Here is a 20,614-nt window from a genome sequence, read left to right on the forward strand (position 1 = left end):
TCAGTCACACCACCAGGCTTTATTCACGGGGACATTCTGGAACTCTCCAGGACCCACACGAGGCCCAGAGCCCCCGCACCCGGCCTCGGAGCTCTAGGCTCCCCTCCCCTCGTCTCTCCAGACAAAGGCTGTCACTTGGGGGATGCTCCTGCATCTTCTCTGCAGCAGCTCCAGCATCTGGCCAGGCGGGAAGGTGGTGCTCCCAGGAGCTCTTGGTTTGCTCTCTACTGGCCGCTGTCCCTCTCTTGCTGGTACAGCCTCTGCTCCCGGATGGCTTGTTCTAACAAGGGGAGGTTCATTCCTTCCACACACGTCAGCACCCGGGCCTTCACCACGCAGCTTCCGTCTGAAACAGACACCAAGACTCAGGCAGGGTTAGCAACACATCCTTGCATTCTGTTTCTCCTCAATTTATCCTCGGTCCTGAGTTTTGACAGAGAGTCTGACAGGGCACAGGTGAGAAGGATCGATGCTGGCAATTTGTCTACTTGGGCCTCAGAACTGTTGGGCCCGCCACAAACTACAGACATGGAACTTAGGAGGGTGGCCTGAAAAGTCCACTTCTCCTGGGAGAGGGCCCAGAAAGATGTGGCCGCTGCCCGCCTCTTTAGTCACGCTAACTCCCGCCAGCTTCTTTGCAGGGCTCAAAGGCCCAGATTGAGGAAGGGTGTCTATCACATCCTAGTCCTCCATTTGTACCAGAGGGCCCCTTGGCATCACGGGAATCGAGGCAAAGAGAACCCCACACTGGAAAACAAATTCATCTATTTATTTGGCTGCACCGGGTCTCAGTTTCGGCACATGGGGTCTTCTATCTTCTGTGCAGCGTGTAAACTCCTAGCTGCAGCATGTGGGATCTAGTTCCCTGACTAGGGATCGAACCCAGGCTCTCTGCTTTGGGAGCGTGAAGTCTTAGCCACTGGACCACCATAGAAGTAGCTCCGTATTATTATTATTTTTTTTAATGAATACAGTTCCCAACAAACACAGAAGACTTTTAATGATATTAATAAAGCTCCTTAAGTTGTTGTTCCCCTCCCCACCCCCAGTCATGTTGCACAGCATGTTGGATCTTAGTTCCCTGATCAGGGATCAAACCTGCTCCCCCCCGCACTGGGAACATGGAGTCTTAACCACTGGACTTCCAGGGAAGTCCTGAGAACCCCATATTTAATCAATCCAAGGGGAGAGTCCAGCCTGATAGGGGCATATCACCCCACCCTGGACATGCAGCTGCAGGTGCTTCTAGCAGATGCTGTGGTTTCCCAATGGAAAGCTTTGTCAATGTCCAGGTGACACCAAGCAGGAAGGACATCTGCAGTTTGTCTTCCTAACAGTTTGTTTTTGTTTCCACTACGTTCTCTTTGCTCTCTGAGCACGTCAATGAATACGGTAAATGTTCTAGAACATTATCCTGTCTTTGATGCCGTTTTGAGATAGAAGCATTCTGTGGTTAGAGTCTACACCTAACCTTCCTTCTAGTCTAGGCCATTTTATTGATTTAGCATAGCCCAAGGGCAGAATTCAGAGGCTTTGACTGTCTAAATTTCAAACTTTAACACATTTGGACTGTGTTAAAGATGAACTCATGTGAAACAAGAGATTACCTGTGTGTCACCAGCTTCTGTTGCCCCAGCACTTGGATTGCAGAGGCTGCTAAGCCTAGATCAGGTAGGCATGGGGCTACCCATCTTTGAAAGGTCTATATAAATGGAATAAAAGGAGAGCATCTGAAGAGCAGGGGCGAGAGAAAGGAGTTGATGAACCCAAAGAAAGGGTCATTTAGGGTAATTTCTTCTTGTAAAGATAAAAAGAACCTGCAGCAAAGGAAAAGGGGCTGATAAAAGAGCAACCAGAAGCCAGAAGGTTGAGGTGTGAGTCTGAGATAAGGAAGGGATGATATGGAAAAAACAGACCTTCTTTTAGGAAGTTTGACTGTGGAGGCAGGAGGGTCATAGCTAGGTAGATATAGAGCCAAACTTGACCGCTTATTGTTGCTGCTATTATTTTAATACAGAAGAGACTTAAGTGCTTTATATGCTGGAGGGAAGAACCAGTGGTAACAGGTTAAGGGTTCAGCTGAGCAAGCAAAGCCCCAGCAGGAGGGCAGGTGTTCATCACAGCACAGGGGCGCTGCGCCCCAGGCAGGAAGGCACCTCCTCTCTCCCAGACTGGAGGAAAGGAGCTACTGATGGGTGTGGTGGTTGTTGTCCTTCAGGCACCAAGGTTCTTGGCGACCCCATGGACTGCAGCACATCAGGCTCCTCTGTCCTCCACTGTCTTCCAAAATTTGCTTATGTTGGTGATGCCATCTAACCATCTCAACCTCGAGGGCGCTAATGTATATAATTATAGGGAAGACTGCTGCTGCGGCCTCAGTTTAACGTGGGATGTAGGAGGTGAGGAGATGTACTGGAAAGGACAGGGGAGGTGATGATGTAGGGGTTCCTACGTCACAGATGAATGCCTAAAGTAGCTGTGGCCGACTGGGGGTTGGGGCGGGGGCGGGAAGGGGACTGATCAAGACACGTGGAAGGAATTCTAGGCAGGTTCCGGGAGAGATAAGGGCCCAGAGGAGATAACAGACCTTGAAACCAGGGGAACCCCTGGAGCTTTGTGAACTTTCTACATCAACAGTTAGGTGGGACCTTAGACAGTGGCAATCAAATTGCCAACATCCGCTGGATCATTGAAAAAGCAAGAGAGCTCCAGAAAAACATCTACTTCTGTTTTATTGACTATGCCAAAGCCTTTGACTGTGTGGATCACAACAAAATGTGGAAAATTCTTAAAGAGATGGGAATACCAGACCACCTGACCTGCCTCCTGAGAAATCTGTGTGCAGATCAGGAAGCAACAGTTAGAACTGGACATGGAACAATAGACTGGTTTCAAATAGGAAAAGGAGTCTGTCAAGGCTGTATATTGTCACCCTGCTTATTTAACTTATATGCAGAGTATATCATGAGAAACGCTGGGGTGGATGAAGCACAAGTTGGAATCAAGATTGCTGGGATATCAATATCCATAACCTCAGATATGCAGATGACACCACCCTTATGGCAGAAAGCAAACAATAACTAAAGAGCCTCTTGATGAAAGTCAAAGAGGAGAGTGAAAAAGTTGGCTTAAAACTCAACATTCAGAAAACTAAGATCATGGCATCTGGTCCCATCACTTCATGGCAAATAGATGGGGAAACAGTGGAAACAGTGAGACTTTATTTTGGGGGGCTCCAAAATTACTGCAGATGGTGACTGCAGCCATGAAATTAAGACTCTTGCTCCTTGGAAGAATAGTTATGACCAACCTACACAGCATATTAAAAAGGAGAGACATTACTTTGCCAACAAAGGTCTGTCTAGTCAAAGCTATGGTTTTTCCAGTAGTCATGTATGGATGTGAGAGTTGGACTATAAAGAAAGCTGAGCGCCGAAAAATTGACGCTTTTGAAGTGTGGTGTTGGAAAAGACTCTTGAGAGTCCCTTGGACTGCAAGGAGATCCAACCAGTCCATCCTAAAGGAAATCAGTCCTGAATATTCACTGGAAGGACTGATGCTGAAGCTGAAACTCCAAACTTTCGCCACCTGATGTGAAGAACTGACTCATTGGAAAAGACCCTGATGCTGGGAAAGATTGAAGGTGGGAGGAGAAGGGGACAACACAGGATGAGATGGTTGGATGGCATCACCGACTCAATGGACCTGAGGCACTGGTGATGGACAAGGAGTCCTGGCATGCTGTGGTCCATGGGGTGGCAAAGAGTCGGACATGACTGAGCAACTGAACTGAACTGAACGGAGAGGGTGGAGACTGGGGCTTAATCAAGAAGGACCAATGGAAGGTGAGGGGTTGGAACTTTTGCTAGGAAAGCGATTGAAATGATAGCAAGGTCCAGATGGAAGGGAGAGGAGGTCGGAGAAAATGGAGTCCAAAGTCTTCAGGTCCCAGTGGTGACGCGGCAGAGGGCAGAAAGATACCGAGGGTGGAACCCAGTTTCGGATGGCAGAGTGGGTGGTTTTGGGTGTGGAGGAAGCATGGGGTAGAGGTGCTTGGAGGCAGAACTGGTCACTGCAGAGGTGGAGGGGGGGAGGTGTGGGCGACAAACTTGAAGAGCTGGCTAGATTCCGGCCCCACCTCTGGTTGCTGGGACATGGGTGACCTGGGAGGCTCCACGTGGGAGGGCAGGAGGGGAACTGCTGACTGGGACAAAAGCTAGGTTTCAAGCAAATCCCAGAGGAGGCGAGAGCATAGGAAAGGGGCTGGAAATAAAATAGTGACAATATAAAAAGTAGTAATTAATAAAAACAAAACAAAAATAGTAAAATATAAAAACAAACGAATGCTTTATAGACCCTGGGAAAAAGAATTTTCAGCCAAGTACAAACATGGAAAGCATTCCTCTCTTTAATATGGTAATTCTTTACTGCGGAAGAACTCAGAATGTCAGAACTGGGTAACTGAGCAAGGAAATGTCATTTGGATTATAACATTATGAAGGTTTGAGAGGACACAAGGAAGGCTGACGAGGGGCAGGAAGCAGCAGTCAGGTGAACGGAAACCAGAAGAGGTGGGACTTATGATGAGAGCCCGGAGCAACAGAGCAGAGGTGAGGCTGTGTCCTCACCCCTTAATCACTGGGCCAGAAGCCCTGAGCCCTGCAGGGTGTCCAGGCCTGCTGGAGGGGGCAGATACTGGCACATTCTCTCTTTTGCCTGCAAACATTTCAGAAAGATGACCTGAGGCAGCCTCTTATCTCTCCTCAGAACTGCAGACCTTGCCATGGGGCAGGGCCTGTGTCTGATTGACCTTTGTGTCTCCAGGGAACTTTGGACCTGGCCGGGGGCCAGACATGCCAGCCCAGGCCTGAGGTCAGCGGCCACTGCAAAACTCAGCCCACACTCTGCCCTCTGTCCTCACCGTTGTCTTTCTTTCCTCTGTCAGTCTCGAATGATGAGTCTGTATGTCTCAGAAATTAGAAACAGAGGGAAAATTTCTTTAGGAAAGAAAAAAAAATACAGATTGTGATGAAAAATAATGAGAAATGGGAAACTAGTTGGAGCCTAGGAAAAATGCTGCTGGATTACTGATTATAATAATAATATTGATTATTAGTCAAGCTGCTGGCTTGACTATTTAGCTTCCTGGGTTGGTTTGTTTTTGTCAAGCATACAGCCCAGCAAGGGAGTTTCCTGGCAGTCCAGTGGTTAAGATTCCTCACTTTCAATGCAGGGGGTTGGGGTTTAATCCCTGGTTGGGGAACTAAGGTCTCACAGGCCACACGGCATGGACAAAAAAATTTTTAGAAAGTAAAAAAAAAAAAAAATAATAAAAATGAATACATCAGGGCGGCACTGTCTTTGTTCTCCTGGTGCATTATACCAGAGGCCCACAATTGATGGGTCAGCTATTTGTAATGTTGGATCAACAGGGCAGGCCTGACTTCTGTGCTTCATATTCCCCACAAACTTCCACTTAAAGATTTGAGCCTCCAGTGATAACAACTGCCACCTGGGTTTATTCTTTCCTCAGGGCTAGAATTTAATGGTTTCTCCTGCGCATATTCACTATGATTCTTCACTAAAGAACTTTCCCTGAGGATAAAATCAAAGGAAGGAGGAGCAGGTTTAATGCAAGGAGGAGGAAGCCAACGACTAATTCCAGACCGAAGGTCTCCATAAATGGCATTTAGAAAAATAAAAAAGTAAGAAAGACAGAACTGTTATAAAGACTTGGGATATGTAACCCAGAGGCAATGCGTGGATTTTGTTCAGCTCCTGCTTTTCAACTTAACTTTTTCTAAAAAGCCATTCTGGGGCCAAGGACGGGAATGAACAGGGACAAGCTATGTCCTAGAGTATATTAAGGACTAGCTATTAATTTTGTTGGGCGTGATCGTGATTTTGTTAGAGATACACACTGAAGTATTTATGGATAAATGAAACAATGTCAGATTTGCTCTAAAATACACCAGCAACATAAGTAGGTAAGAGACTTCCCTGGTGGTCCAGCGGTCACGCTCCCAATACAGGGGGTGAGGGCTTAATCTCTGGTTGGGGAGCTAAGATCCTACGTGCATCACAATGCAGGGAGAAAAAAAAAAATCAGTAAGTGGACGTGGGTGATGAAGACATAGACCAGTGGAATGCGGATCTCTGCTGAATCTGGCGGAGAAGGCAATGGCACCCCACTCCAGTACTCTTGCTTGGAAAATCCCATGGATGGAGGAGCCTGGTAGGCTGCAGTCCATGCAGTTGCTAAGAGTCTGACACGACTGAGCGACTTCACTTTCACTTCTCACTTTCATGCATTGGAGAAGGAAATGGCAACCCACTCCAGTGTTCTTGCCTGGAGAATCCCAGGGACGGGGGAGCCTGGTGGGCTGCCGTCTATGGGGTCGCACAGAGTCGGACACGACTGAAGCGACTTAGTAGCAGCAGCAGCAGCTGAATCTGGGTGACAGGTACGTGGAGGCTCATTCTACTTTTGTGTATGTTTGATTTGAAAACGTTAAATTTTTTTAAGTTATTTGGGTTGAATTTGGACTTTCCAGTTTTTTCCATTTTTTTTTCCACAAATAATTCTAAATGTCCACTCCAGGCACTGGTCCCACCTTTGTTTCAACCTCTAACTCTGTATTTTTGATCAGACCTTTGAGTTCCAACTCCTAAGAGCCCCCAGGACTCCCTGCCAGGGCCAGGAGTACAGGAGGGAGCCCCGGGTGATGTGCGCTGAGGTCAAAGTGGAAATCATTTATTCCAGGTCCTTTGTCCTCAATTCCACCCCTTCTCCTGATACTTCTTTCAAATCAATTAAGAGGGCAAGGACTCAGCTCAAAGGCTTAAGCCTGAATAAAGATTAACTTTTATTAAACCAAACATAATTAAAGTAAGCTCCATTTAATTGCCTTCTTCTGGTGCATTTCATCCAGAGTTAAAAACCACTGAAACTTTTAGAAAGTAAGTTGGTAGTGTAAATCAAGAGACATATCCTTTAATGGAGCAATTCCTCTTTTAGGAAACTACCCTGAAGAAATAATCAGAAAATGAACAAAGATTAGAACACGGGGCTATTAACTGTAGTGTTTTTAATATACATCGAGATAGATTTTTTAAAACTGGATTCCGCTCCCCACCCCAGGCTATAAAGCAATATATTTTCATTGTAAAATGCTAATAAAAGTATAGGGAATCCTACATTTCTACCACCCAGACATAATTACTCTCAACATTTTGGTAAATAATATTTCAAACTTTCGTATGTACAAAAATGTCCATTTAACAAAAGTGAGATCAAATGATACATATTGTTTTATAAACTGCTTTTTCTTTAGTAAAAATACTATGAACATCTTTTCATGTCAATAGATATACATTTATAACATCATTTTTGATGGTTGTATAATATTCGCCAACTGAATATACCATAGTTTTTTAATGAATTAATGTACAGCGTGCTTATAAGAGCAAGAAATGGAAACAACGCAAATGTCTAATGCTTGTGTGAATTAGTGCGTGCATGTGTGTGTGCGTGCTCAGTTGTGTCTGACTCTTTGCAACCCCATGGACTATGGCCCTCCTCTGTCCATGGGATTTCCATGGCAAGAATACTGGAACAGGTTGCCCTTTCCTCCTGCAGGGGATCTTCCTGATCCAGGGGTTGAACCCAAGTCTCCTGTGTCTCCTGCATTGGCTGGCAGATTCATTACCACTAAGCCACCTGGGAAGCCCTGTGTGAATTAGTATATACATCTAATCTGATGCTGGAAGGGATTGGGGGTAGGAAGAGAAGGGGACGACAGAGAACGAGATGGCTGGATGGCATCACCGACTCGATGGACATGAGTCTGAGGAGTAAACTCCGAGAGCTGGTGATGGACAGGGAGGCCTGGCGTGCTGTGATTCATGGGGTTGCAAAGGGTCGGACACGACTGAGCGACTGAACTGAATCTATAAAATATTATATAGCCATTAAATACTTTAGAAAAAATTTCAAGACACAGAAGAATGTTTATGAAATAATGTTAAACTAGAATAACCAGATACAAGATGTTATACAAACCGTAGGACAAAAATGGCACACGGACGGCCAGAGAGGGAGGCGAAGAATCCGAGCATCCAGGTTTTAAAGGTTTGCAACCTACTACTCCCGATGCCACAGAGATTCTCCCAGGTTGCGTCTTTTCTATTTCTCTCACCCTGACTTCCTGGCCTCTTACTCTAGCCCCTCTTACTTCTTGGCCTCTTACTCCAACCTCTCTGGGTCTTGGTTTTCTCATCTATGAAATAGCCATAAGATAACTCAGATAAAGGGCTCGTCAGTAGATTAAAAAACTTTTAAGCAAACCACAAGCCTGGCGCATTCTAGACCTTCAGAAATGAAGGATTTCTCTCCCCGCTTTTTCGCGTCCCTATGGCAGGTCCACTGGGAAGGTGATCACATCTCTTTCCCTTGAGTCCCTACCAATCTGGAAGGAATGTTAACTTCAATGACGGACTCACGCGGGGTTAGACGCCAGGCCCAAGCACCCAAAAGACTGTGTGAGGTCAAGGCTTACCCTTCTGGTGTTCCAGTTCCCCAAGGACAATGTAGAGGGAGCCCAGCTGGGCTTGGAATGGCTCCACCAACTTGGTACAGACGAGGATTGGGTGCTGGTCAGATCTAAGTTGAGCCATCAGGGTTACTTGGGACCGGGTCATGTCGTAGCTGCACAACCTGGAGGTCAGGGTACATGGGATCATTCCCATCCATTGACAGAATCACCCCAAGGTTCAAAAGATTTTGGGAGGCCAGGATGTCCATGGGAAGATGTTCAGCCCCGCTCGGATCAGAGAAATTGAAGTGGTAGCAACAGAAAACATTGTTTTGGTCTATATAATTGAAGTATAAATCACATGCATTAAAAGACATCTGTTTGAGACTTCCCTGGTGGTCTGGTGGCTAAGACTCTGAGTTCCCAATGCAGGGGCCCAGGTTCGATCCCTGGTCAGGGAATTAGATCCTACATGCCTCAACCAAGAGTTTGCATGCTATGACTAAAGATCCCGAGAGCCACAGCTAAGACTCAGGGCAGCCAAATATGTAAAAATTATATAAAAAAAAAAAAATTTAAGGGACTTGTTCATTGACTGTTGATAAAAGTATCCACTGTGCAAGTGAGAACCCCAGTCAAGCTTTGGCACATTTCCATCACCCCCCAAAATCCCCTTGTGCCCCTTTGAACTCAGTCTTCCCATCTCCCACATCAGGCAATCACTGATCTGCTCTTGGTCTCCACAGATGAGTTTTCCTGCTTAAGCATCTCCTGTGAATGGAACCCCATTAAGCATGTATCCTTCTGTGTCTAGCTTCTTTGATTCAGCATAATGGTTCTGAGACCCATTTATGTGTTTCATAAATCAGTAGCTTGCTCCTTTTTGTATTGCTTGTTAGCACTCTGTTGAATGGACTAATACATTATTATTATCCATTGACCAGCTGATTTAGTTTGCTCATGAACTTGTGCTGAACATGTTTTCATTTCTCGTGGGGAAATACCCAAGTGGGATTTCTGGGTCACATGGTCAATCTGTCTGTTTAAAGGAAACTGCCAAATTATTTTTCAAAGTGGTGGTGTCACTTTACTTTCCCCCCAGCAATGTATGAGGGTTCTAGTTACTCCAAATCCTTGTCAGCACTTGATATGGTCCGTCTTTTAGCCACTCTAGTGAGCATGAGATACCATATCATTGTGGTTTTAATTTGCATTTCCTTAATGACGCATGATGTTGAACACATTTTCATGTGTTTATCTGTGATCTGGATATCTTCTCTGACAGTGTTTGTTGAAATCTTTTACTTATTTAAAAATTAAGTTCTTTATTAGGACTTGGTGGTCCAACTGTTAGGACTCTGCACTTACACTGCTGAGGGCCTGGGTTCAATCCCTTGTCAGGGAAAAAAGATCCCACAAGCCACATGGTGTGGCCAACAAAATAAAAAATATATAAATAAAAATTAAGTTCTTTATGTTCTTATTATTGGATTGTATGAGTTCTTCATATATTCCAAATACAAATCATTTGTTGAATATATACAATATACATACACACATCACTCCCAAACATCTCCCAGTTTGTGGCTTGCCTTTTAATCTTCTTGATGGTATCTTTTGATGAGAAGCTTTTAATTTTGTTGAAGTCCAAATTTATTCATTATTTCTCCTTTATGGCTTTTGTTTTCTGAATCCAAGAAATCTTTGCCTGTCTCAAGGTATATGTGAAGATCTTCTATTTTCTTCTAAACAATTTTATAGTTTTATCTTGTACACTGATGATAATATCTTGTACACTGATAGAATAATTCATGTGTGTGTGTGCTGTGGGATAGGGATCAAGGTTTTTTTTAACCTCCATAAGAATAACCACTGAACCCACCAGAAAAGTCCCATTAATAAGTTTGATATCCATGCTCCTAACCATCACTCTTCTTTGGGGCCACCCAGTCCCCAAAGTACTTCATGCAGTCAAGCTCTTGGAGGTGGAGGCATGGGGGAGGGTAGACTCCCATTTCCACACACCTGCTCTGATTCTGTGCTGTTGGAAAAGACTCTTGAGAGCCCCTTGACTGCAAGGAGATCCAACCAGTCCATCCTAAAGGAAATCAGTCCTGAATATGCATTGGAAGGACTGATGTTGAAGCTGAAACTCCAATACTTTGGCCACCTGATGGGAAGAACTGACTCACTGGAATAGACCCTGATGCTGGGAAAGATTGAAGGTGGGAGGAGAAGGGGATGACAGAGGATGAGATGGTTGGATGGCATCAACGACTCAATGGACATTGAGTCTGAGTAAACTCTGGGAGTTGGTGATGGACAGGGAGGCCTGGCGTGCTGCAGTCCATGGGGTTGGTTGCAAGGAGTTGGACACAACTGAGTGACTGAACTGAACTGAACTGATATGTCTCCAAGACAGGCCCCAATGATTCTTTTTTTTTTTTCTGGTTGCACTGGGTCTTTGTTTCGGCACATGGGCTCTTCCTGTTCTCAGGCTTAGTTGCCCTGCAACATGTGAGATCTTAGTTTCCCTCCCAGGGATCAAACCTGTGTCCCTGCATTGAAAAGTGGATTCTTAGCCACTGTACCACCAAGGAAATCCCTCCAGTGATTCTTATCTCCTGGCATGCACATCCCTGTGCAACCTCCTATCACCCTAACTAGTGCTGACTTGTGTAACCAAGAAAACATTGCAGAGATGAGTTAGAGTGATTTCTGAGATGAGGTCATTGACACTGTGGCTTTATCTTTGCTGGCTCTGTTGAGTCACTCCTTCTGGAGAAAGTCAGCTGCCAGATTATGAAGACCTTCAAGCAGCCATATACTGAAATTCATATTTTTGAGAAAGTGAGCCTGTGTGACAAGAAGCAGCACAAAACTGCCCAACATGTGAGTAAGTCCCTGTAGAATCAGATCCTCAAGCCACATGCCAACCTTCAGATGCTGGCAGCCCTGGCCAACATCTCAATTACAATCTTCAAAGCCAGTCTGAGCCAGAACCACCCAGCAAAGCCATTTCCTAATTCCTGACCCATGGTACATATGAAAAAAAATAAACTTTTGTGGTCATTTGAAGCCACTAAATTTGGGGGCGATTTGTTACCCAGCAATATGTGACTAGGGCTTCCCTGGTGGCTCAGAAGGTAAAGAATCCGCCTGCAATACAGGAGACCAGGGTTTGATCAGTGGGTTGGGAAGATGCCTTGGAGAAGGGAATAGCTACCTACACTAGTATTCTTGCCTAGAGAATTCCATGGACATAGGAGCCTGGTGGGCTACAGTCCATGGGGTTGCTAAGAGTCAGACACGAGTGAGTCACTAACACTGCACTGAAATATGTGACTAACACAGTATATATGTTTATACACATATTGTGTGTATATACACCCACGTATACATATACATACACACATGAGAAAGCATATAATCAACAAAAGGTTAATGGTCAGTGATTTTTGCTGGCTTTCTTTACACGTTTACAGATTTATCAACATTTCTTACAATGAATATACATTGATTTTTTTAGTATTTTTAAAATAATTAGATAAAATTATAAGAATTTTGCTTTTTAAAACAATTTTGAAAATATAATAAATTTAAAATATAAAATAAATCATTTTAAAATAATTTAAAACATATAATTTAAAAATAATTTTAAAAATATATTAAAAGACTCAATTTTTTTTTTTAAACACTCCCCCCCACACCACATGAAGAAAAACATTCTCACCTGCCAAATGTCCTCAGTGTGTCCCCATCAGGAACCTGGCCAGCACTGACCTCCCAGGGGAAGAAATAGATCCCAGGTTTGGGCAGCATCATTGCTCCTGTAACCAAATAGTAGGCATGGACTTTTGAAGATAAGCCAACCACGAGATCGAGATTAACAGACGTGAGACCAGCAACATCTGAAAAGCTAGTTCCAGGGGAAGATGTTTTAAATTTAAAAAGATTTTTTGATAGATCTGTGTGGAAAGTGCATTTGTCGTTGTTTAGTCGCCAAGTTGAGTCTGACTCTTTTGTCACCCCACGGACTGTAGCCAGCCAGGCTCCTCTGTCCATGAGATTTCCCAGGTAAGCATACTGGAGCAAGTTGCCACTTCCTTCTCCAAGGGATCTTCTCGACCCAGGGATAGATAGAAACTGTGTCTCCTGCATTGGCAGGAGGATTCTCTACCACTGAGCCGCCTGGGAATTCAGAGAGTGTATTATTCCCACTCTAATTCCTATGCAACCGTTTCCCTCCTCAAGCCTCTAAAAGGGTCGGTAGAAGGCAGATAGTAATATGACTTCTGTCACTACTGACCTCTGCCATCCTAGTATGAAAACGCTCATAGCCAATACATAATGAATAAGGGTACTTTATTTCCTTCCAACTTTATTTACAAAAACATGCAATGGGTTGGCTTGGCCCATGCTGGTGTTTGCCAATCTCTGCCGAGGTGAACCTGTTTTCATAAAATTTTTATCTTTTCATTATTCAAATAAAGACAAAGATGAATATATCTTTATTTCCCATCTATACTGTAGTATACATGCTGTTCTTGATGTTTTTTCCACTTTATATATTTTGACACTTTCATAGTTGTACATAAAGGGTGTCTTCACATGTTTAGAATAAGCTTTTTATTTTTGAATGATTTTCATTTTTTTTCAAAATGTTAGATAAGCGGGGATTCAAGACTAACTAAAGGCATCCTGACTAAAGGACTTCCCTGGTGGCTCAGATGGTAAAGCATCTGCCTACAGTGCAGGAGACCCGGGTTCAATTCCTGGGTCAGGAAGATCTCCTGGAGAAGGAAAGTATTCTTGCCTGGAAAATCCCATGGATGGAGGAGCCTGGGAGGCTACAAAGAGTCAGACAGGACTGAGCGACTTCACTTTCACTTTCACAGGCATCCTATAAGTGTTGGTCTTCAACTGTTTCTGGATTGGACAAGCAAGTGGAAATCTGAACCAAGAAAACAGTCATTAAATAATTTCAAGATCCTTCTGAAAATCAGATGACACAGCTCTATTCCCAAAATTTAATGTAACCTAGAATCTTGCACAAGTGTTTGCAAGGAGGTCATAGGAGATGGCTGTTGACCCATGTTCCACGGTCATGTCAGTATTGTGTGCCAAGAATGAGTTTGGCCAGTGTAGTGGAGAAGCAACTTACTCAGGGGTTCCTCCAAACACAGACATCCTTCATAGCTTCGACCTTTGAGAGAGCTATCTGGTTACCAGAGATAGTCCCCTAATCATCTCTGGCCTGAGAGAGAAACAAAAAACAGAACCAAACCCCCAAAACAGTTAAGAGAAGGAAAAAATATAGTGGTTGCTATTGTTGATAATGGGGACAATCCCATCCAATCTAGCAAAATGCTGAAACTTGAGAATCTTTTTTAAAGTAATTCTTCTACTCTCAAGTACCATGTATAAGTTAAACTATAATTAACTAGGTCATTAATTTTTTTTAAAAAACTAGATCATTTTAATGTTGGCTTTTTTCATTTTTAAAACAGTAGAAAAAATAGTTTTCTTTGACTGAAGACAACATATAAGGTTGATTGGTAGCATTCAGAAATTTCAGAGTAATGGTTTCCCAACTGGTGTGTAGTCTTCAGTAATTATAAGGAGTTATTTGTATGTAACTGCTGTCAAACCAGTAAAACTGCATTTATGCATCCATCATTTTCAGGATTATTGGTAACCTGGGCATATTTTCCTCAGATGACTTTGCCTCCTTGTGTTACAAGGCCCAGCTTGCTCACATTCACCTCAATGAATAACTTTGGTAATAACATCCAAAGTTGTATATAGTGGGGATGAGGGATTCTTCTTTACACCAAGTATTGGCAAGCAAAAGGTGGCTTTCAGTTCAGGATGTGTTACATAAGCCTTCTTGAAACGTAATCCCATTGGCCTAATGAATCTTTCATATTTAGGTGGTTTTCGAGTAAAGCCATCTCCAACAAAGCAGACTTTAGTAACCATCCTCTTCCAGGCTTTCTTCTTTCTCTTTTCTGTTCGAATAACTTGTAATACTTCTGTTTCTCCCTGGGCACGAAGCTTAGGCAGAGGGACCTCCCATTTTCCCGCTTTCTCTTTTCGTTTCTGTTTAATCATATTGGAAAGTACTTTAGCTCGAGACTGTCCCTCTCGGTCCAGTAGATATGCAGGTACTGCTCCCTGTGGAGTCTTTTCATCATTCTTCTGTTTGGTGTCTCTCTTTTCATGCATCTTAATAGTCTTTTTCATTTGTATTTTCTCAGCATGGTGCTGTTTATGGTAGAGCTTAGCTTTCAGACCAATCATCTTTTTTGCCTTCTTTGAACGTTCATGAGCCTCTCGACCTTCCTTCTTTCTCTTTTTCTCATGGTAATCCAAACGATATCCATAGAGCTTACGGTGTAACTCAATATATTCATTTGTGGCATGGAGACTGCCGAGCCGCTGGGTGCAGTCTCCGCGGTGCGAAGAAGCTCTCAATTTTCGGCTCTGAAAGACCCACGAGCCGACTCCGCACCACCCGCGACAGGAAAAGGGTCTCTTCTCATTAATTTTTATTTTTAAAATTACCATGCAGACGCACTGACTCTTTGAGGGTGGGGAGGAAAATCCTTTTTTAAGTTATAATTTTATTTATTTATTTTGGTTGCACTGGATCTTTGTTGCTGCACGTAGGGGTTCCCCCACGGGAGCCACTCTTTGTTGCGGTGCATGGGCATCTCATTGCAGTGACTTCTCTTGTCGCAGAGCACAGGCTCTAGGCATGCGGGCTTCAGTAGTTATAGCACACAGGCTCAGCAGTTGTGCTTCCTGGGCTTAACTGCTCCTCCTTAGGCGGAATCTTCCCAGACCAGGGGTCAAACCTGTGTCCCCTGCGTTGGCAGGCAGATTCTTATCCACTGTACCATCAGGTAAGCCCTCTTTTGTAAATTTTAACCTCAATTTTTTTCTTCAAACAAAAGTTGCTATGTGTTTATTCAGATATTTCTGTTGACTTAATAAGCACAGCTGGCTCTATAAATCATTATCCATATATTATCACACATTCAAGAACATTTCTGTGAAGATATATCAGAACAGGCTTCTCTTGTGACTCAACTGGATTTCAAATAATCTCTCTAGAAATCTGAGTAATGGTACAACCTGTACTTCAAGCCTTTTCATTCCTCAAGGTAAAATATCTACTTCTAGGGGAAAAATCCATGGTATGAAAAACATTCTTCTTTTTAACGACTGGGAAGTTTGAAAATACTGTACAGGAACGGTGGTGACCCAATGACTGCTTCTGACTGCTTCTTTCATCTTTTCTGAAGGAACTGCCGAGGTTTCTTCAGTGGGATTGAAGATCAGAGAAGAAACACTTATAACTAAGTTCATCATAGCTTTTGTAGGCTTAGGACTTGTTTCTTGTGGATGAAAAACTTTATTATACACGTTTACCATTCCACAATTAGAACAGGTTACTGGTATATCACAAAAGTGTAAGGATATAACTCAGGAACAACCAAAAAGAAGAGATGTATAGAACACAGGAGGTGAGGTGGGGTATGGTGCTTCTGTGCCCTTTCCTGTTACTTGCCCAGCCCAGCCCTGTGTTCACCAACCCAGAAATCATTCATGTGTTTAAAGTTACAATTCTTTGTTAGTCTTATACTACACAATGAATCACCAATGTTAAAACTCAAGTTATGTCACATGATTTGATCTATGGCCTCAAAAGATTCTATCACATGGGGATTACTTCCAATTTAAGTGTGATCTCAACTAAATGAATTTTACAGTGGCAAAATAAAATGACTATTTCACCACACCTTTAAAAGTTCCGCAGTCACCACAGTAGAAGTAAATTCAGGGAAGAATCATCAATGGATGTGAAACGTTATTGGGTAAAAGTCTGAAGAACAGATTATTTAGGGACTTCCCTGGTGGTCCAGTGGCTAAGACTCCACACTCCCAATGCTGGGGGTGCCAGTTCGATTCCTGGTCAGGGAACTAGGTCCCACATGCTGCAACTAAGAGTTTGCATGCCTCAACTAAACAGCCTGCAAACTGCAACAAAGACTGAAGATCCAGCGCACTGCAACTATGATCTGGTGCGGCCAAATAAATAAAAATTTTTTTAAATATAAAGAACAGGATATTTATATGGTCTCAACAAGTATCTCCCACAGACTACTTATTAATTACAAAGGGGAAAGTGGTCTAGCTCATAGTGAAGAATACAACCTTCATGTGCCCTGCTGGATGTGGTGCTCAGAGAAGGACACATTGCTTCTGTGATATTCCTGTAGAAAATGCATAATCTGAATCTAATCATGAAGAAATATCAGACAAATCTGAATTGAGAGACATTCCGCAAAGCAACTGTCAAAATCACAGAAGACAAACTGCTCTAGTTAAAAGAGGCTCAAGTGATGTTAGATCACATCACCGACCTGGTGGACATGAATTTGAGCAAACTCCAGAAGATAGTGAAGGACAGGGGAGTTTGGCCTGCTGCAGTCCACGGGGTCACAAATAGTCGGACACAACTTGAACACAACAACAAAAGTGACAGGACAACTGTTACAGATGGAATTCCTGCCTCCCCTCCCAAAAAAGGTAAAGTTGAAGTCATAACCCCCAGGACCTCAGAATGTGACCTTCCAGAGAGATTCTTCAGAACTAACCATGTTAAAATGAGGTCATTCCTGAGGGCCTCATCCAGTATGACCAGTATCTTTCGAAAGAGGGAAAAGTCTGAACAGGGATGGACATGCACAAAGGGAGGAAGTCGTGAAGATGAAGGCAGAGATACTACACAAGCCAAGGAACACCAACAAAGGCCAGCAAGCTATCAGAAGCTGAGGCATGGAGCAGGTTCTCATTCACAGCCTCAGAAGGAACCACCCTGCTGACACACCCTGACTATACACTTCTGGCTTCCAGAATTCTGGCACAACAAATCCCTGTTGATTAAGCCACTTGGTCTGTGGCGCTTTGTTATGGTAGTTCTAGCAAACTAATACAGCTAAATATAATTCATGATCCATGGACCTTGGTTGGGAGGAAAAAACTGTGATAAAGGACTTCATTGAACAATTATAAGTCCACAGAAAGGTTTGGAATAGTATTGTATCGACATTCAGTTCAGTTCAGTCGCTCAGTCGTGTCCGAATCTGCGACCCCATGAATCGCAGCATGCCAGGCCTCCCTGTCCATCACGATCTCCCGGAGTTCACTCAGACTCACGTCCATCGAGTCCGTGATGCCATCCAGCCATCTCATCCTCGGTTGTCCCTTTCTCCTCCTGCCCCCAATCTCTCCCAGTATCAGAGTCTTTTCCAATGAGTCAACTCTTCGCATGAGGTGTGCAAAGTACTGGAGCTTCAGCTTTAGCATCATTCCTTCCAAAGAAATCCCAGGGTTGATCTCCTTCAGAATGGACTGGTTGGATCTCCTTGCAGTCCAAGGGACCCTCAAGAGTCTTCTCCAACATCACAGTTCAAACACATCAATTCTTCAGCGCTCAGCCTTCTTCACAGTCCAACTCACATCCATACATGACCACTCGAAAAACCATAGCCTTGACTAGACGGACCTTAGTCGGCAAAGTAATGTCTCTGCTTTTGAATATACTGTCTAGGTTGGTCATAACTTTTCTTCCAAGGAGTAAGCGTTTTTTAATTTCATGGCTGCAGTCACCATCTGCAGTGATTTTGGAACCCAAAAACATAAAGTCTGACACTGTTTCTACTGTTTCCCCATCTATTTCTCATGGAGTGATGAGGCCAGATGCCATGATCTTCGTTTTCTGAATGTTGAGCTTTAAGCCAACTTTTTCACTCTCCTCTTTCACTTCCATCAAGAGGCTTTTTAGCTCCTCTTCACTTTCTGCCATAAGGGTGGTGTCATCTGCATATCTGAGGTTATTGATATTTCTCCCGGCAATCTTGATTCCAGCTTGTGTTTCTTCCAGTCCAGCGTTTCTCATGATGTACTCTGCATAGAAGTTAAATAAGCAGGGTGACAATATACAGCCTTGACGTACTCCTTTTCCTATTTGGAACCAGTCTGTTGTTCCATGTCCAGTTCTAACTGTTGCTTCCTGACCTGCATGCAGATTTCTCAAGAGGCAGGTTAGGTGGTCTGGTATTCCCATCTCTTTCAGACGTGTCCTTAATTTGAGAACTGCCATTCTCCTGTTCACTTCGTCCATTTATGTCCTCTCCCTTCACAGGGAGAGGAAACAGACAAAAAAGGACAATGTTTCAACCAGAACCAAATCCTATGGCTTTAATACCACCTACCAGCCACCCTCTCTATCTCTTAGAGCCCCATTGTCTTCCATATGCTCAAGCCCAGAAGTCATTCTTTTTTATATCTATTTATGTATTTATTTATTTGGCTGGTCTGGGTCTTAGTTGCCACATGGGATCTTTGCCGTGGCCTGTGGATCTAGTTCCCTGACCAGAGACCTGACCCAGGCTCCCTGCATGGGGAGCTTGGACTCTTAGTCACTGGACCACCTGGGAAGTCCCTTGTTGTTAAGTGGTTAAGCTGTGTCTGAATCTTTGCGATCTCATGGACTGTAGCACGTCAGGTGCCTCTGTCTTCCACGATTTCCCGAAGTTTGCTCAAATTCAAGTCCATTGAGTAGGCTATCTAACCATCTTATCCTCTGCTGCCTCCTTCTCCTTTGCCCTCAATCTTTTCCAGCATAGGAGTTTTCCCAATAAGTTGGCTCTTTGCATCAGGTGGCCAAAGTATTAGAGCTTCAGGTTCAGCAAAAGTCCTTCCAATGAATATTCAGGGTTGATTTCCTTTAGGACTGACTGATTTGATCCCCTTGCAGTCCAAGGGACTCTCAAGAGTCTTTGCCAGCACAGTTTGAAAGCATCAGATCTTTGGTGCTCATCCTTCTTCATGGTCCAACTCTCACATCTGTACATGACTGGAAAAACCACAGCTTTAACTATACGGACCTTGTTGGCAAAGCGAGGTCTTTGCTTTTTATTATGCTCTCTAGGTTTCTCATAGCATTTCTTCCAAGGAGCAAGCATCTTTTCATTTGAAGGCTGCAGTCACCGCCCTCAGTGATTTTGGAAGTCCCTTAACCACTTCGTATTATAACTGTTAAAATTACAAGTCTCCATTGGCCCATAATGCCACGTGGGGTCTGTGCCTGTTTTGCCATCACCCCTCCTCTAGCTCACCTTCACCTCAGAACTACACATTTGCTTTGTCGCAGACTTGAACAGGTTTCCCAGACTTTCACGTGGCTGGGTCTCTCCCCTCCTCAGCTCTTAGGCTGTCTATCTCCTTGGCAAGACTAGCCCTGTCCACCTCATCTAAAATGGCATTCTCACCACCCCCAGTCACTCCATCCTCACTGTAGTCCACTAAATAAAAGAATTTCAAATAATACTATCTGTTTACTTGGTTAATGTTGATGTCTCCCACTAGCTTACCAGTTCCTTGAGGGCCACGACTCAGCATACTCCCTGGTATAGCCCCTGTGCCTGACAGTGTCTGGAAAATTATTAAATATTTATCAGATGGATGGATATATTCATGAAGAAAAGAGTGAAAACCAAAACCATTTACCGCCCCCCCCCCCCCCACAATCAGACCATTCACCGAGAACCCAAACTACATCTTACTGCCCACATTAACTTAACTTTGTGGTGCTGGGTCTTCATTATCATCTTTTACTATTCCCGACTGTCCAGTCCAGAAAGAGGGTTTGAATATCAATAACTAGCTTGTTCACTGAGATTTTTTGAGTGCCCCTGCCTTGCCCTTTCCACTAATTTTGACTGTTGTGCAGTGGTTTGTATCAAGTCTTAATCAAAACCCTGAACTAAGAGACTCATCTTAAACCAAACTTTCAATTCTCAATAAACTGTGGCCTTACTGTCTCTTTGAGGCACTGCCCAGGCTTTGCCAAGCAGCAGTCACCCTTACTGAGTAAGCAATCAACTCAGATTTGTTTAGTCAACAGATTATATTGGTGATATTAGAGAGCCAGCTTTGTTTTTAATAATTTTATTTTTATTTTAATTGGAATATATTGGCTTTATAATGAAATGTTAGTTTCTGTT

The 20,614-nt window shown here is 43.6% G+C and overlaps 1 protein-coding gene and 1 pseudogene across 19 annotated transcripts in view; both read right to left on the reverse strand.

The window, feature by feature from the left end:
* TEN1 (TEN1 subunit of CST complex) overlaps nucleotides 1–20,614 on the reverse strand; it is a 23,934-nt gene continuing 3,320 nt past the window's right edge. For 6 of the 19 annotated variants that reach the window (XM_069542205.1, XM_069542208.1, XM_069542207.1 and 3 more), the window contains 4 exons: nucleotides 19,982–20,042; nucleotides 12,268–12,364; nucleotides 8,559–8,716; nucleotides 1–346 (listed from right to left, as the gene is read on the reverse strand). In XM_069542205.1, coding sequence (XP_069398306.1) covers nucleotides 225–346; nucleotides 8,559–8,716; nucleotides 12,268–12,364; nucleotides 19,982–20,009 — 405 coding nt within the window. In that variant the 5' untranslated portion in view covers nucleotides 20,010–20,042 and the 3' untranslated portion in view covers nucleotides 1–224. Of the gene's footprint in view, nucleotides 347–8,558; nucleotides 8,717–12,267; nucleotides 12,365–13,350; nucleotides 13,489–19,981; nucleotides 20,043–20,614 lie in introns of all 19 variants that reach the window. The other 13 variants (XM_069542212.1, XM_069542224.1, XM_069542214.1 and 10 more) reach the window with 4 other exon arrangements.
* LOC138414538 (ribosome biogenesis protein NSA2 homolog pseudogene) lies at nucleotides 14,218–15,119 on the reverse strand (annotated as a pseudogene).

The sequence above is a fragment of the Ovis canadensis genome, chromosome 11 (genome assembly GCF_042477335.2).
Source record: "Ovis canadensis isolate MfBH-ARS-UI-01 breed Bighorn chromosome 11, ARS-UI_OviCan_v2, whole genome shotgun sequence".
Classification (NCBI taxonomy): domain Eukaryota; kingdom Metazoa; phylum Chordata; class Mammalia; order Artiodactyla; family Bovidae; genus Ovis; species Ovis canadensis.